The following is a 14,752-nucleotide window of genomic DNA, read 5'->3' on the forward strand; positions in this document are numbered from 1 at the left end:
GACCTTGTAACTACCAACTTAAAAAGCATTCATAAATGAATCAGCAGGTTTCCCTCTGGAGCAAAATGTGGAAATTCCATCCCCCGAATAGTCCATGTTCAGCTTGGTGGTGGATATTGTCAGAATCATTGTCCCTCAGTCAAAAAAAATAGGAATGTTTCTCAAAGCCAGCAAAATTGAACTAACACTTTTTATTCTTGGCTTTATTAACTTGATGTCCTGTTGCCAAAGAATCAATTATGCATTCACAAGCTCGTGCTTAAGCTGTTCCTCTCTCTCTTTTTATTTCATCTGGACTCTTGCATGCTAGGAATTTAAATTCTTAGAGTCTGCTTAAAGTAAGAGATCTCCTCTAGCTAAACTTCCCTGAAATCATTTATAACATAACTTTGCAACCTGTTTGTATGTATTGTTTTCTTTTCTTCCACCTTGGCTGCACATTCTCTCAGGTCTCCGCTGGTTCATCCGCCAAGCCATGGATGCCGCTCGACTCACAACAGCCCAATTCACACTGCTACTGGCTCACGACTTACTCAGAACTTCTCTGTGTCTGTTCCCACTCTCATCTACACTGGTACGAGACTGCTCAGACTCAAGAGCTGGGGAGAGGCAGGCCACAGGCACAGTGGTCGCAAAGTGCAGGCAGGCAGGCAGTGTAGGCAGGTACCACCCATCTTTTCTCCCTCATTTTCTCATGGAGGCATCTTCTATTGTCAGTGGAGAACTACTCTGTGTGCACCTGCTGAAACAAAGGCAATAGTTTCTTGAAAATGCATCGGAGTCTCTTCCACAAAGCCACACTCTTCATTTCTTTTCAACATGCTTACTTCCTAAGAAATTAAGTAAAAATAAGTTGATGTATCTGGGGAACATTCACTATTTTCCAGTCATTGGAGGAAATCATGTTTTGATTGGAGTTCATAATTACTTTCAAGTGTAATTCAGATATGTTACTTAGGTTTTAAAATGGTCATAGGAAGGGTATGTGCCATTTGTGGAAGAGATGGTTTTAGAGAGCAGGTAAGTCAATCTGCATAAGTGAACTGTTTGTCAATATAGTTGTTCCCATAAAGATTCTCCTCTTTGCTCTGTTTTTAGCTGTGGCATGCTGCTGATGCTATAGGATAAGGAAACATTATTATTTTTTTTCCCTTAAAATGCATATGTGTGTATATACATAAATGTATGAATATGTATAAACACAAATATAATTTGAAAAAATTTTTTCTTTATTAAACTAACTCAAAGCATTATGTATTTGACCAGATTTTTAAGCCGTAAACCGTTTTCAGTTTTTTCTTTTGCATATATATATTTTTTTTTTTTTGTCACATCTCATGCCTTTCATTTGGCTTAATTGTTTCATTGTAGATTATCAGCATCTATCTGTAGAATGCTGAATGGTAAAACAACATTTCTTTGCCTCTGGCCTCATCCCCAGTCTCGCACCTAAGGAATAGCTGCTGGCCCTGCCCCAATCCCATCCTGGTGTTTGGATCATGCTGCTGTCAGCCAGGTCCTTTGGCACAGGATTACTGAATATGTTTCCACCTTCTTCTGGCAGGATTCCCTTCAATGAAGATCCCAATCCCAATACTCATTCATCAGGACCCTCCACCCCTCTGAAAAACCAAACCTATTCCTTTTCACCTTCCAAGTCCTACAGTCGACAGTCCTCTTCTTCTGACACAGATTTGAGTTTGACACCCAAAACTGGTAAGGCGCTTCCACCCGCTTTTTATTTAATTTGTGTTTCTCTCTTTATATTTTCATTCAACACCTTTTTGCTTTTTGGCATTTAAGTTATCAAAATGATGTGGAAATTGGAGACTTCAGATAGCACACCTCAAGCTTGAAAGCGTTTCTGTAGGGTGAAAATTTAAATCCTGCCTATATTTCCACTATTCTGGATATCGTTAAAAGGACATTTGTAACGCAACTGTATTCAAGTTGAAAAAAAAACATCTGAGCATTAGGGGAGTCCTAAATAATTGCCTTTTTCTTATTTCCTCCATTTCATATTACAAACCATGGGAGTACATTTCTCACCACAGTATATTAAGGACAGTGTTACTACAACTATGTAGTCTTCAAGCCTAATGTGTTGTGCTATAAGTATATTGTATACATTTCTCTGTGATTTTAACTCCTTTTTGAAAATGTGACGCTAGAAATGTAGCAGCTGGTGTCTTTTTATTCGCCTTGGTATGTGGAAATGGCTTTACATACACAGTCTACATTTTGAAAGTAACTTAAATTATACTCCAGCCATCTTCAAAAAGCGTTTTTCTTTCTCCATTAGTCTATCATAATTTCTTCAACTTCTTGTTTCTTCCCTGCTTATTTTTTAGTTTGTGGTTAGAATCATGTCAGCACAACTCAAAGAATTATTGTCTGTTTATTCTCCATTCTGTGACCAATGCCCTGAATTTTGCTACTGTAGGGCAAAATATTTTGCAGAGTTGTTTATAAAAGTTCAGTTGCTTTTTAAATGATGTTTTAAATTGTGGTATTTGAAGCTCCAAACATTCTTGTCTCCATCTAACCTAGACAATTTTGAAGCATACTAAAGTAGCTGATTGAGCTTTAAAGAATTTTTCCGAGCACATAAGTTAAATGTTGCATTCAAATGCAGTTATATTGAATGTTTTACCCAGTTTATTCCCTAGTTATCTGTTAAAAATGTTCCCAATTAGGAAGCTTGCTTTCTTAGTACTATCTTTTGTCCTGTTTTTAAAAAAAAAACCCACAAAACCCAAACAGCCCCCCAACCAAAAGCACACTTGTTTGGGTCCTTTAGTGTAAATGATGACTATTTTGTGGATGACCTATGGTGGTCACTTTTATAAAGGACCTACGAATATAACACAAATTCACGTGTTTGGCTTACTGAATATTTGAAAACCTGTTTCTTTTCATCAGATTTTCCATGGTAAGGATCATGTCATGTAAAGGATTTAAATGTAACATAGATGCTTATCTTTTATATTCTGAATTTCGGAAGGTGGCAACTCAGAATTTGTCAAGTTCTTAAAGCAGCAACCTTATATCATTTCTAGAAATGTTATATAGGTGGATGGGCCCTCTTGTCTTTAGTCAGTTCATTTAGAACTGAAACAGATTGTGTAATTGGTACCTCTTATTTTTAGGGTTTTTTCAAGTATATAAAGATATTTTTTTGCTGTCTTTTTAGTAGTAAAGCTAGCAGTGGGCATACTTTTGCTTACTAGCACTGTCTTTTTAGCAGCCTTTAACTCTGCTACTGAAACGGGTCTTAAGAGGATTTGCTGGTTGCATTTAAAAATTGTGTATCTTCATGTTACATATTAGATTTTGAATCTTGGTAGCTTAAAAGGACAGTATTTTGAGTAATTTGTTTTACCTTTTACCAAAAATGTGCTGATGTGCAGAAGATACTTCGATAACATACTAAATTCAGTATGTTGTTTTTAACAGTTCACTGCATACGTTTAGACCTCTGTTTTAATTTCCTAAGACTGTTATTAGGTTGGGATATTTCAGTGTGAAAGTTGGTGGGTTGTGTTTTAAAAAAAAAAAAGTGCAAACATCTCATGTGACACGCAAAATATTATCAAATTTGTAATACCTATTTCTCAGATTGGTTGATGTGAAAAATGAAGTATTTTCTGATGTTTCTGCAGTACATATATTCCTCTTTATTTCTCAGTCAGGTAGCTAGTGTGTTCACGTGTTTAAGATGGAGACTAACCTGGAAAAAGAGTGCAGATACCACAATTTCACAATACAAATAACTAAATAGAGGAGAATGGAACTCGTATCTGCTTAAGCATCTAGTTTTCAGCAGCTCCAAATCAGGAGAATATTACCTTAATGTCTTTTATAAAACACAGCTGTGATTGTGTTATCCATGCTGGTCTATATCTGGTCTAAATATGAGGGGAAATTACTCTGTATTGAGAAAGCTTGTTTTGGTTTGAAGTTAGACTTCTGTGAATAGTTATAGATTTTATTCCACTGCAAACTAACAGAATATTAGGCTGACAAAAAGCATGACATATTTTAATCAGGTAATACATTTTGATGTGACATAGTATATGTTTGGAGGAAATTGAGAAGGTGGGAACTCCTTTTCTTTGTGGGAACTTAGAATTCTACACGATTTATGACTATCATAAAACAAATCCATGACTTCTCTAGAAAATAACTTTTTATGCCTAAATAATGAAAGTAATCAGATTAAGTGTGTGAGAAGATTGTGTTATTTAGCCTTTACTCTATAGTACTTGTTAACAAATTTTGTATAAAATTTAAAATAAATGTTAGATTACCATGGCTTTTAAAAAAATTAATTTCAAAATAAAGTTAATCAGGTCATGATTTTTGAGAACATGCTTCTCATTCATATTGTGGAGCTGTATTGTCATTCCATTTCTTTGTATGTTGAGAAATAATTTAGTAGTAAGTGCTGATTCATTTGGAGAAAAAAAAGGCTTCATTTTGATTTCTTCTGTCTGTTTTTTTAGTCATCTTCTGAATCTACATCTCTCTGTCTCTATTACTTTCCTCCACAGCACCTTCCCCACAGGGACCTAGGATTTTCCTGTTTCCCAGCTCCCCTACACTCTCATGTGATTCCCCACATTTTAAAAAGTCCTGTCTCCTCTCGGGGTCTAGCCTTAACCCCCTCCACTCTAGCCATGTCAGCCCAGTTGTTCTGAGGAAAAGTGTTTCTTTCACTGAAGAGCTGCTTCTGGCTGCTTCTGGTAGGATCAATCTATTATGGCCTTTTAAACAAACTTAAGAAAATGTTGTTGTTACTTGATATGGGGGCATTTAACACACAGCCTTCTATAACCCTATGTTTCTGTTCAGTTATCCTCTGAAAGCTGTTGGCTACATGACTATTCATACCATCTTCTCACCTCTGCCCCAGAAGCTTGAAACAGCTTCAGAACTTCTTACAGGATTTGAAACGTGTAGCTTATGCTACAGAACTTTCTCCTTTTCCCTTGCAAAATTTCCTTTGGTAATTGGACTAAAATAATCTACTTTTTTTTTAATTCCCCTCATTCCCTTCACCTTGTTGTTCCCACCTTTTGCATGGAACAAGCATTTGCTCATTAATTAATTCAAAATTTATTGAAATAATGGCTATCAAATGGCTAGCAACTCTGCTCTTTTAATGAATCTTTTTAAACAAAGCCCGTACAAACTTTTTATTTGTGCTGCCTCCTTTTCCATTTCACTGACATGCATTATTTTCATAGATTTAAATAAAATAGTTGATATTGCTGCTTTTTTCTGTAGAAACTATTTTGATTAGTTTGTACTTTTTGGGTTTGTTTCATGTCTGGTATTTATGCTGTGTTTGTCTGCATTTAATATTGTATAGTCCCTGACAATGATGTTTAGAATCAATGCCAAATAGTAAAAGCAACTTAATCTTGTTTAATGGGACTATACAGATACTAATATTTTTGTTTCCTTATCCAAGAACAGCTAAAAATATTTGTTTAAAATTATAGTATTTTAATATAATTATATGGTAATGATAAGTCTAGTAATTTTTGAAAATGTTAGGAATGAATTAACATCCATTATTAAGTTCGGTATTATTTCCAGATCTCCCAGTCTTTGGTTAAAACAAATAACTGCACTTTGACATATATGTACAATCTCGTTCATGTTTATTAGATGCTTGATGAGAAGAAAAAGGAAACTAGCAAGGAACTGTTACGTTAAATTAGTTATATGTCCTGTAAAAGAAAATCTTGGCTTCGTTTATAATTGTTAGCACTGTGGTGTTTGTATTTCATCCTGCTCCTCACACTTTTTTTTTGTTTTTTATCCTGTGCTTTTCTGTACAAACTTAGGTGTTTATTTTTGCTTTGTCAAGTTAGCACTGGTGGTTTTTGTGCAAGAAATGCCAATGATAGTATGTTTTTAGGCATGAAATATTACCAAGAAAATCTGATTCACCAGCATTGTGTTTACTTTAGGAAAAACACAATCGTGGTATATGTTTACTTTTTACTTTTGTGATTTCCAAACCATAGAGAAAATGACTTACTGTCATACATATAACCTGCATCTTGACACACTCATTTAAGAGTAAAGTTCCTTGATAACAGATAATTCAATAGCAAAGATATTTGTGTATCTGATAAACTTTCCATCTCTTCAGCAAAGCTCTGGTATTGAGGGATAAGGGTGGGAATAAAATATCTGAAAGAAGGAGAGAGAGCATTACCCATGTTATGCAAAATTGGAGTTTCTTTCATATTTTCATTTACAGATAACTGCAGGTTATGTGTGTGCAAATACAGTAATCAAGTAAGTGGCAGTTTTAAATTCTGAGCAGTAGTCCTTGGCTTATTTGAATGAATCAGATGATAGAATATTTCATTGCATAGGTATTAAAGAAAATAATTTTTTTTCAGAGTTTGTATTTCAAATGAAAGGATGTGCATTGCCTTTGCAATTTTCATTTTTGGTCCCAGTCATACGTTATACAGCTACTGCTGTAATTATGTGTACGGTCTCGTCCCAGTGGTTAGGAAAGGTGATTTAGTTACTCTGAAACTCTCAGTCAGATTTTTATTACTTAAAAAACCCAAACAAATAACTGATAATGATAGTACGGAGAAATACTTGACTATGGAGAAATACTTGACTATGGAGAAATACGTGACTACAGAGTAATCTGGCAGAGAGGCATTGTTCAATGGTGTGGAATTAATGGTGACTTTGCAGCCCTTTTTGATAAGGGCTGAAAATATGATTATGTAGAAACTTTCTGTGAAAAGCAGAGAAGGTAGATTTATGTATAAATCATAGGCAAAACTCCCAATAGTAACAAGGAAAAAAAAAATAGTGATATGTCATGGGAAAGAATTGCAAGCCCTTTTTTTTTTTTTGCAAGATCTTTAAGTCTTTGTATTTTGAAGGGTTTTTTTAATTGAGGTTGACAGCAGAAAAAGATCTTAGATGAGAGGTTTTTTTATCCAAATGCTAAAAAACCCCCACTGCTAGTCATGTGAAAACCAAACTCCAAAACATACACCCCCCAACCCAAATTAAACTGTGATGCTCAGAATTTTTTTTTCTGAAAGTTAAAATTATGGGGACAATCTGACTGTTTTCAATGACTATGTTATATGTTTTTAAATCAAAAGTTTGATTACTAATTGTAATACATGTTTCTTTGAATGTCATTTGTACTGGTACTCTTCAGGAATGGGCAGTGGGAGTGCTGGAAAAGAAGGGGGGCCATTTAAAACTCTTTTAAGACAACAGACTCAGTCAGCTCTGGAACAAAGGGTAAGGCATTTTATACTTAAATTTCTGATCTACTAAAGTGAAAATTTAGCTTGTAGTAAGTTAGATGTTTCTTGCTACTTTCTGTTTGAAATGTGGAGGTTTTAGGGCTGAAAACTTACTGCAGATGTTGAACGTTTAATAGCCCTTTTGTACACAAATTATTTAAATTTTAATGTATTACCAAAGCATTAAGTGGCGCAAATAACTGTAATGTGCATAGCATAAACACTCAAGTGATTACAGTTGGTGTTTATAAGAAACAGTTACAGCAAAAATTACTGCTGTTTAGTCTCTGTAAGTTACTGATGCATGTATAATTTTAAAATTTTACCATCATGCGTTTAGTTAAGTTTTTACAGAAGCCAGATTCAGAAACATTGGAATAGCTTTAAGCAAGGTGAAAATCCCATTTATAGTTGCGAAAACTTTCAGTTTTGAAAAATAGACTTGGTGCATAATTTAGCCTTCACTCTACTATGTGAAATTGTTTGTATGTAGCCTTTAAAAATTGGTAACTTAAACCTAAATCACTTCCCGAGCAATAGAAGGGCTTTATAGATTTACAGCTTTTTGAAGAACCTCTATAGGACTAAACATGCCATCTGTTATTATGCTGAGTAGACTGTATAATAAAATTAGTGGTTTTGATTCTTTGCTTAAATTTTGGAATGAGTCCTTGCAAGTTTTTTTTAATAGTTTGTATACTGCTTTTGTCGAAATGTTTTTAGTGAGGTGTCTTGAAGGAAGAAATGTGAATGTTTTCCTATTCAGAAATAAATTCTAGCTTAATTACAATTTCTGACTACCTGAATTACTTACATAGAACCATATGTGTTTGTTGAAAACAAAACCAGCTACATCTGTGAAATCAAGTGAATAGTTACTATTTTGAGTAAGTGGATGATTCTCTTTTCATTTTTTTGTGTTATCCGTTGCTAAGGGAGGATCACCTCATAGGTTCTGTAGAAGGCGGGTATGTTCCAAAATATTGTGTGACTCTCTTTGTAGCCCTTTTTCTTGTATTGAGGATTCCTAAACACTTACTGGAAATACTCTGATTTTCTTTTTTGTGAGGTTTTGCAGATTTCATTGTAATTTTGTTTATGCAGGATTTCTTAATATTTGTTCTGTTCTTTTTAAGAGCATTTATCAGATTGGCATATTTTTGCTCAGTTAGTATTTTGCATGTTGATACATTTCAGTTAAAATTTTGATTTTTCTTTAAATACAAATAATATGGCTTTTTGCTTTTAATGTTTTAGTTTGGGGGGAAAAAAAAGCTTAAAAAAGAGCCTTTTCTCTGCTTACCTTTGTTTTTGCTAGCATTTCAGACATTTCATGGCTGATCTGTTATTTCCTTAGGAATCTTTTAAAAAACAATGAAAAATGTAAATTAAGAACACTTAATGTATTTTTAGAGCTTGAATTATTTGCACATTGTTTTGATAAGGCCTGTATATTGTCTAGTGGAAAAAAATACTGTAAAATGTGATGGAAACATGTTGAGTCCATTATTGATGATGATACAGCAAAGCATGCAGGCTGTTAATTGATACAAAAAAATATGTTCATACTGTCTTTCTGAAAATTTCATATTGGATGTGTGTTTGCTATGGTTACCTTAAGGTGAGAATGAATAACACTTAGAAGTTATCTGGTCTGTTTTAGTATTGCACGCATAAATAGTGCACTCTAGTTACTTGTCAGTTAGGGTAGCACTTATTTGGGAAAACAAAGAATAAATTCAATACATATAATATATTCCCACATGTGCTAGATACATAGTAAGTTATTTTGAATCTTAGTTCAGTTTATTTGGGTATAAGGTAATACTACTACTCAGCCCATCCCCTCAGTTCAGTTGGAGAAAAATTGCAAGATTGTTTGGCCACCTTGAGAGGTGGCACAGTAAATATGCTTAGAATAAAAATAATTCAGCCAGGAAATTACCAGTATTCTATTGTGGACTAGTTCCCTACCCTGGTTCAGCCCTAAAAGCTGTATGAGCATACCTAGGCATTACGAGCATTATCTGAGGGAGTGGTACAACGATGGGGATGAGTGAATGGCTGGAAGGGGATCTGAGAACTGCTTCAGCTGGCGCTAACACCAAATGATACAAATGATGTGTGTGCGTAGCCTTGTTCCATGTGCTTTTTCATTATGTTGCATGTCTTTGTATGAAATGTAGTTAAAAAAGAATACTAGCAATACATGTATGTGTATAAACAAAAATTTTTAAACATTGTATTAAACAAATATTTATAAGGATTTTATTGTAACATTATCTGACTTTCCCCAAAAGCCAGCAATAAGACCTCTACATAGTTGCAAGGATTATACCAGTGACAGTTCTTTCAGGATCTATGCAGTCAGTGACTGAAATGGCATAGTGAATTGGTATTGGGGTAAAATGGTTGACCATCTTCAGTTGTAGCTTGGAAACTTTAAGACCATAGCATCTTCTCAAACACAGGAATACTCTGTGCTTGCATCACCTCGATGTAAAGATAGTCCTTTGCGAATTGCAGTAATAGAGGAGATTTTTAACATGGAAACGCTGCATCTAGTTCTTACGGAATCTCTGTTTTCCATGCAATAAGTTTAGCTTCATATAAAGTATTAGAGGTTACCACATGTAATTGAAGGTGGAACTTAGAATAAAACCCCCGAAACCTCTAAATGAACTTAAAAAAAGAAAAAAAAGGAAAGAAAAAGCCATCATAAGTGATGGAATTCCATCTGAGTCAGAATGGATGAGACAGTGTTAATGGAATAAGAACATGTCAGAATGGTTCAGTGACTCAGTTACCCAGATTTGTTTGTGGCTGGAATTAACTGGTAGGATATAGGTATAATTTTAGCATGTATTGTACTATAGACTTGCAAGTGTTGATATATTGTGATAATACCATGTTACTACTTTAAAGTTTTGTTCCTGGTTTGTAGTGTAGGCAATTGGGCAAACTGGAAGTCAGAACATGTTAAAATTACTTGTAGTACGCAACCTTATGAAAATGAAGAAAAAATGAAAGTAATTTCTGAACCTCCATATAGATTAAAAAGCATTGAATTTGCTTATCCTTTAGAACATGGAGTATCCACCACTTTGTTCACTACATACTAGTTTAGCACAATGTAAGTGTATATTCAAGGGACAGAGCAAACGTGTATGTTATATATTTAAATACGTTATGCAGAATGAGTGTTATGGAATTATACAGGGACAAGTATTATCAGTATACTTGTGAATCACTGAACAATTGATATTACAGAGCCACAGTGGAAGAAGGTTCTAACAAAGTATTGATGTACTGCATTTTTTCCATTTTTTGGCATGAAAGATGTACAGAAAAGGAGCTCGGGCTGTGGCGTAGTCGGAGCTTTCTGACTATTGTGATAACCTACAAAGCATCTTGTGATCTGTTAGAAAATTCTGGGGGAATCTTTTCTGTAGCCCTCTCTAGAGATTCATCAGCACTCCTGAAGACAGATTAGTCAAGCAGGTTTGTGGAGTCCTATGGTGAAATAGTTGTGCTTTTTAATTGCATCATAAGGCACAGCTGCAGGTTTTGGTGTTTCTTGGGGTGTGGGGGGTTTTTTTCCCCTTCTGTTTGTTGATACTGTGGTTGCCGATTTCGTAGTTTGCCTCTTAATTTTGAAAGTCTAAGCCAAATGAAAATCGAGAAAACCTGAAGTTTGTAGGACCTTTTAAAAGTTGTAAGAGTTCTAATAACAAGGCTGGTAAGAATTTGGAAGTGTTAATTTCTAAATCTACATTGGGCTTTAGTTGAAGAGGACTTTTCATGCCATGTATTGCTGGAAGAATCGTGATCCTTGTTTAATCTGCAGCATGTACACTGTTTAGGTAGAAGCTCAGTTGAACTGTATTGTTGCAAGTGCTTCAACTATGTGAGAAAGGAATATATATTGTACTTTCTCTCATATAAAAGATGGTGTTTATTTTTTCCATTTAACCAATCACCATGACTATACAAACCATGATTGCATGGTTTTTCTTTTATTTTTCTTTTTTTGCCTCAATGCATTTAGAATTGCTGAACATAAATCTATTGCCTTTCCCCCATAAGTGTGCTATCATGTGTATATTAGACATTCCATAGAAATTTTCCAATTTTGGGCTCACCTCCTTTGAATATGACAGTTTTATTTAATTACGTGTGTCATGAAAATTACTGTTATCACTTTGCCTCTTGTATGAACTACATATTTGAGTAGTTGCTGAAACTTACTAATTCTTCATTTTAATTATGAATTGGTAAAAACTAATTTATGCAAATGAATTGGAAGTTAATTTCCTTAGTTTAAGAACTTACAGTTGTATTTCAAAGCCACGCTTTATTCTAGAAGATGGATATTTATTTGTTAAATTTAGAGCTTATGACACTAGCAGAGCAGTCTGTTAATATTTTTTAGGTATGTTTTCCTATAATAAGACATTCATCATTCTTGTAAGGCTACAGGGTTTTTTTTACCCTGTGCTTCAGGATCAAACTGCAGTCCTAAAAAATGGAGAAGAATGTTCCCTTATTTTGTACCAGCTAATGAAAGTAGAATTATGTTGTTTAGCTGCCATCTTAAAAGTGGACCAATAGAGGCTTTGTTAACACAAAGGTGTAAAGTTTTGATTATTTATTAATATTGTGCTGAGATACAACTCTATGGGGGAAAAGCATTCTTACATTGTATAATACCTCTGCTTTTATTACACTATGGGTATATGAAGATGTATGGTTACGTAGTGCTTAGTAAGCTTGAAGGACATGTTTGGCCTAATGTAACTGCTTTGCTTGTATTTCAGGGAAATTACCAATTCACTGCATGTTTACTGGCAATCAGCAGTGGTTGGTAAGCAGTCATTTGATGTTTGTTTTTAATCATAACAGGAATTTCCATTTTTTACCTTGACGACCTTTCCACCAGGCTTTCTTGTCCACGTTGGTGGTGTTGTCAGTGCACGATCTGTGAAGCTCCTGGATCGCATTCACAATCCTGGTATGTTATCACAAGAACAACTTCCTTGCCCAAGTCCGGTCGTAATGATCATGTACTTCTAATCTTTATAACTTAATAACATATCAGTATTTGAATAGATATTCTATTCTAACAATGTATATTAAAAGCAATATTTTTCAGACAATCATTTAAGCTTGAAAAATAATAGTCATTCAGAGGGTGTGTTTTTAGTGAGAAACTTTTCTTCTCGTTAATGAAATAAATAAGTATTTTGAATCCAGTAACTATACACTAAAAACTGTCTTTGAATTATTGAGGGTTTAGCTATTTTTTTACCACTTTTTAATATTAAAAACTTGATGCACGTTCTCCATTCAAACAGAAATGAGATGGAACACTTGATCTTAACTATGAATGTTTTCTAATTTTCAGCTCCTTGAAATCCCTGAGGACTAATGACTACAGTTTAGCTCAATACGTGTTTTTAACCTCTTTTTGATAAAACCTGTACAGCTTTGTTTCTGTTCTTAAAAACAAATACTAAACAGTACTTTAAGATTTTTATTTAATATTTACCTGGCAACGCCAGTACTGGAACATGTGTATTTTGCATGTCCTAGTTCTGACATCAGAATTAAGTGACTTTTGACTCTGAAGACTTTGTTGCTGTATTCACTGAGACAAGCTGAGGAATACTCTGTAAAAAGTTGGAATTACAGCACACTTAGAAATGCAGACAGAGGAGAGTAAAAAATAGCACCTGTAGGGGTTTTGCATGCACTAGTCAGGAGTACTAAAACAAAGTTTGTGCAAATGCATCTTTAAAAGCAATTAAAAAAAAAAAAAAATCTTTTTTCCTTTTCTTTCTTCTTCCTACAGCCCGAGGCAAGTAATTCTGCAAGCAGGTAGATTGTTGCTTATCTAAAGATTCAGTAAACTAACAACATGAAATAAAATCCAACTCTTAATTTGAATTAAAAAACCCTACTTCAAGGGATTTTTTTTAAAGCATATGAGTACACAATATTGTTCTTTTTTTCCTATTTTTATGATTTATTTACACAGTGGAGAGAAGGTCAAGGGAGATGTCAAAATATAATTTACATGTGAGTTCTCCCTTTCTTTGCCCGAAAGTTGTCTTGGGTTTCTGTATTTTCAGTAGATTTATGATACAGGTCACTTAGGTGCAGAATTTACTGTGAGATAAATTTATTTAAGACAAAATAAAAAAAAAAAACCCACAATGATTTTGCTCAGAAACTTTAAAAATTAATTTATTGCATTATGCACTCCTTCATTTTTACCGACTGAAAGCAGATAATAAGAAATAAGAGAAGACAGGCATATTTGCACAACTAAGCTGTTCTGCAGTGTTTTTGTGGGACTTGCTGACTGCTCCTGACAAGTGAGTGTAAGATGCATGATACTTTGAACTCCGTATATTGCAAAACAGTGAAAACAAAAGGAGGAATGAAGGCATATGGCTCTGGGAGGGGAAAGTGAAGAAGTAGGAAGAAAGTTTCTGGTATAGTGATGGTCATACTAAGCATTTGAGACAAATAAGTCTGTAAAATATTAAAGGAAACAAACTGTAAAATGAATAAACAGGAAAATGTAAAAAAGAAAAGAACATTCGAAGGTGGATTGAGAACTTCTCGATAAGACAATAATTGCTATATATTGTATACTTTGATCACGCCTAGTGCTAGATTGCTATAGCATGCTCCTTTTTTCCCTTTCTATTTCAGCCTCTTATTAACTCTGCTGTCTGTGTCTTTCCAGTTCCTGTGGAGTGGTGTTGTCAATTGTGTTCTTGTTGGTAGTTTTTTTTCACTATTCTGCTCCTATAACTGATCTACTAATTTGCTGTTTTGAACTCAGCCTTTGTCGGAATTATGGGTAACACAAGATCATACAAACTGCTAGACTGGAATAGTTTCAATTCAGGTATTTTACTAGTCATTCAGTACTACATATGCTGACAGAAATTATGGCAGCTCAGTGAAGTTTTTAGAGATGCTGTAGGCTATTTAGGTTAATGCTTCAAATTTAAATCTCTTTAATCATCAAATGCCTAAATGTCTTGTTTTAATGTTGTTACCAGCTTTCTTTAAAATTGCAAAACATTATTTTAGTATAACATAGTATTGCTAAGAATAATATCAATCTGGAAAGCTGAATGTTTAGATGCATACTTTGTAATAGCTTTCAGCTCAGTGTCCATGAAGCAAGTAATTTAGGGAAAGAGAATAGATCCTTATTTATACAGTTGGGGTCATGTCAAGTGTGAATTAATTTATTTAATTAAAATAGGGTTTTTTGTTGGTGATGATTTGAATTGGGGGGGTGCTGTTGGTTAGTTTTGTTTTACGTGATCTTGCACCTTCTTCAAGGATGACTGTACTTCTGTTAATTTCAGGGAATTGATGAATGTGTTTGTTCCAAGTAATAGATAGAAAAATTGTCCGAGAGA

The 14,752-nt window shown here is 34.2% G+C and overlaps 1 protein-coding gene across 1 annotated transcript in view; it reads left to right on the top strand.

Annotated features, from left to right (window-relative positions):
- Window positions 1-14,752, top strand: part of C2CD5 (C2 calcium dependent domain containing 5) — a gene marked incomplete at both ends in the record, with an annotated part of 65,767 nt that overhangs the window by 12,390 nt on the left and 38,625 nt on the right. The window contains 6 exons of the mRNA XM_082013883.1: window positions 1,565-1,716; window positions 4,554-4,745; window positions 7,217-7,302; window positions 8,243-8,275; window positions 12,210-12,318; window positions 14,161-14,226. Of these exons, the coding sequence (XP_081870009.1) occupies window positions 1,565-1,716; window positions 4,554-4,745; window positions 7,217-7,302; window positions 8,243-8,275; window positions 12,210-12,318; window positions 14,161-14,226 (638 nt within the window). The remainder of the gene's footprint in view (window positions 1-1,564; window positions 1,717-4,553; window positions 4,746-7,216; window positions 7,303-8,242; window positions 8,276-12,209; window positions 12,319-14,160; window positions 14,227-14,752) is intronic.

This window comes from Phaethon aethereus (genome assembly GCF_964289735.1).
Source record: "Phaethon aethereus genome assembly, chromosome: 1".
Lineage (NCBI taxonomy): Eukaryota > Metazoa > Chordata > Aves > Phaethontiformes > Phaethontidae > Phaethon > Phaethon aethereus.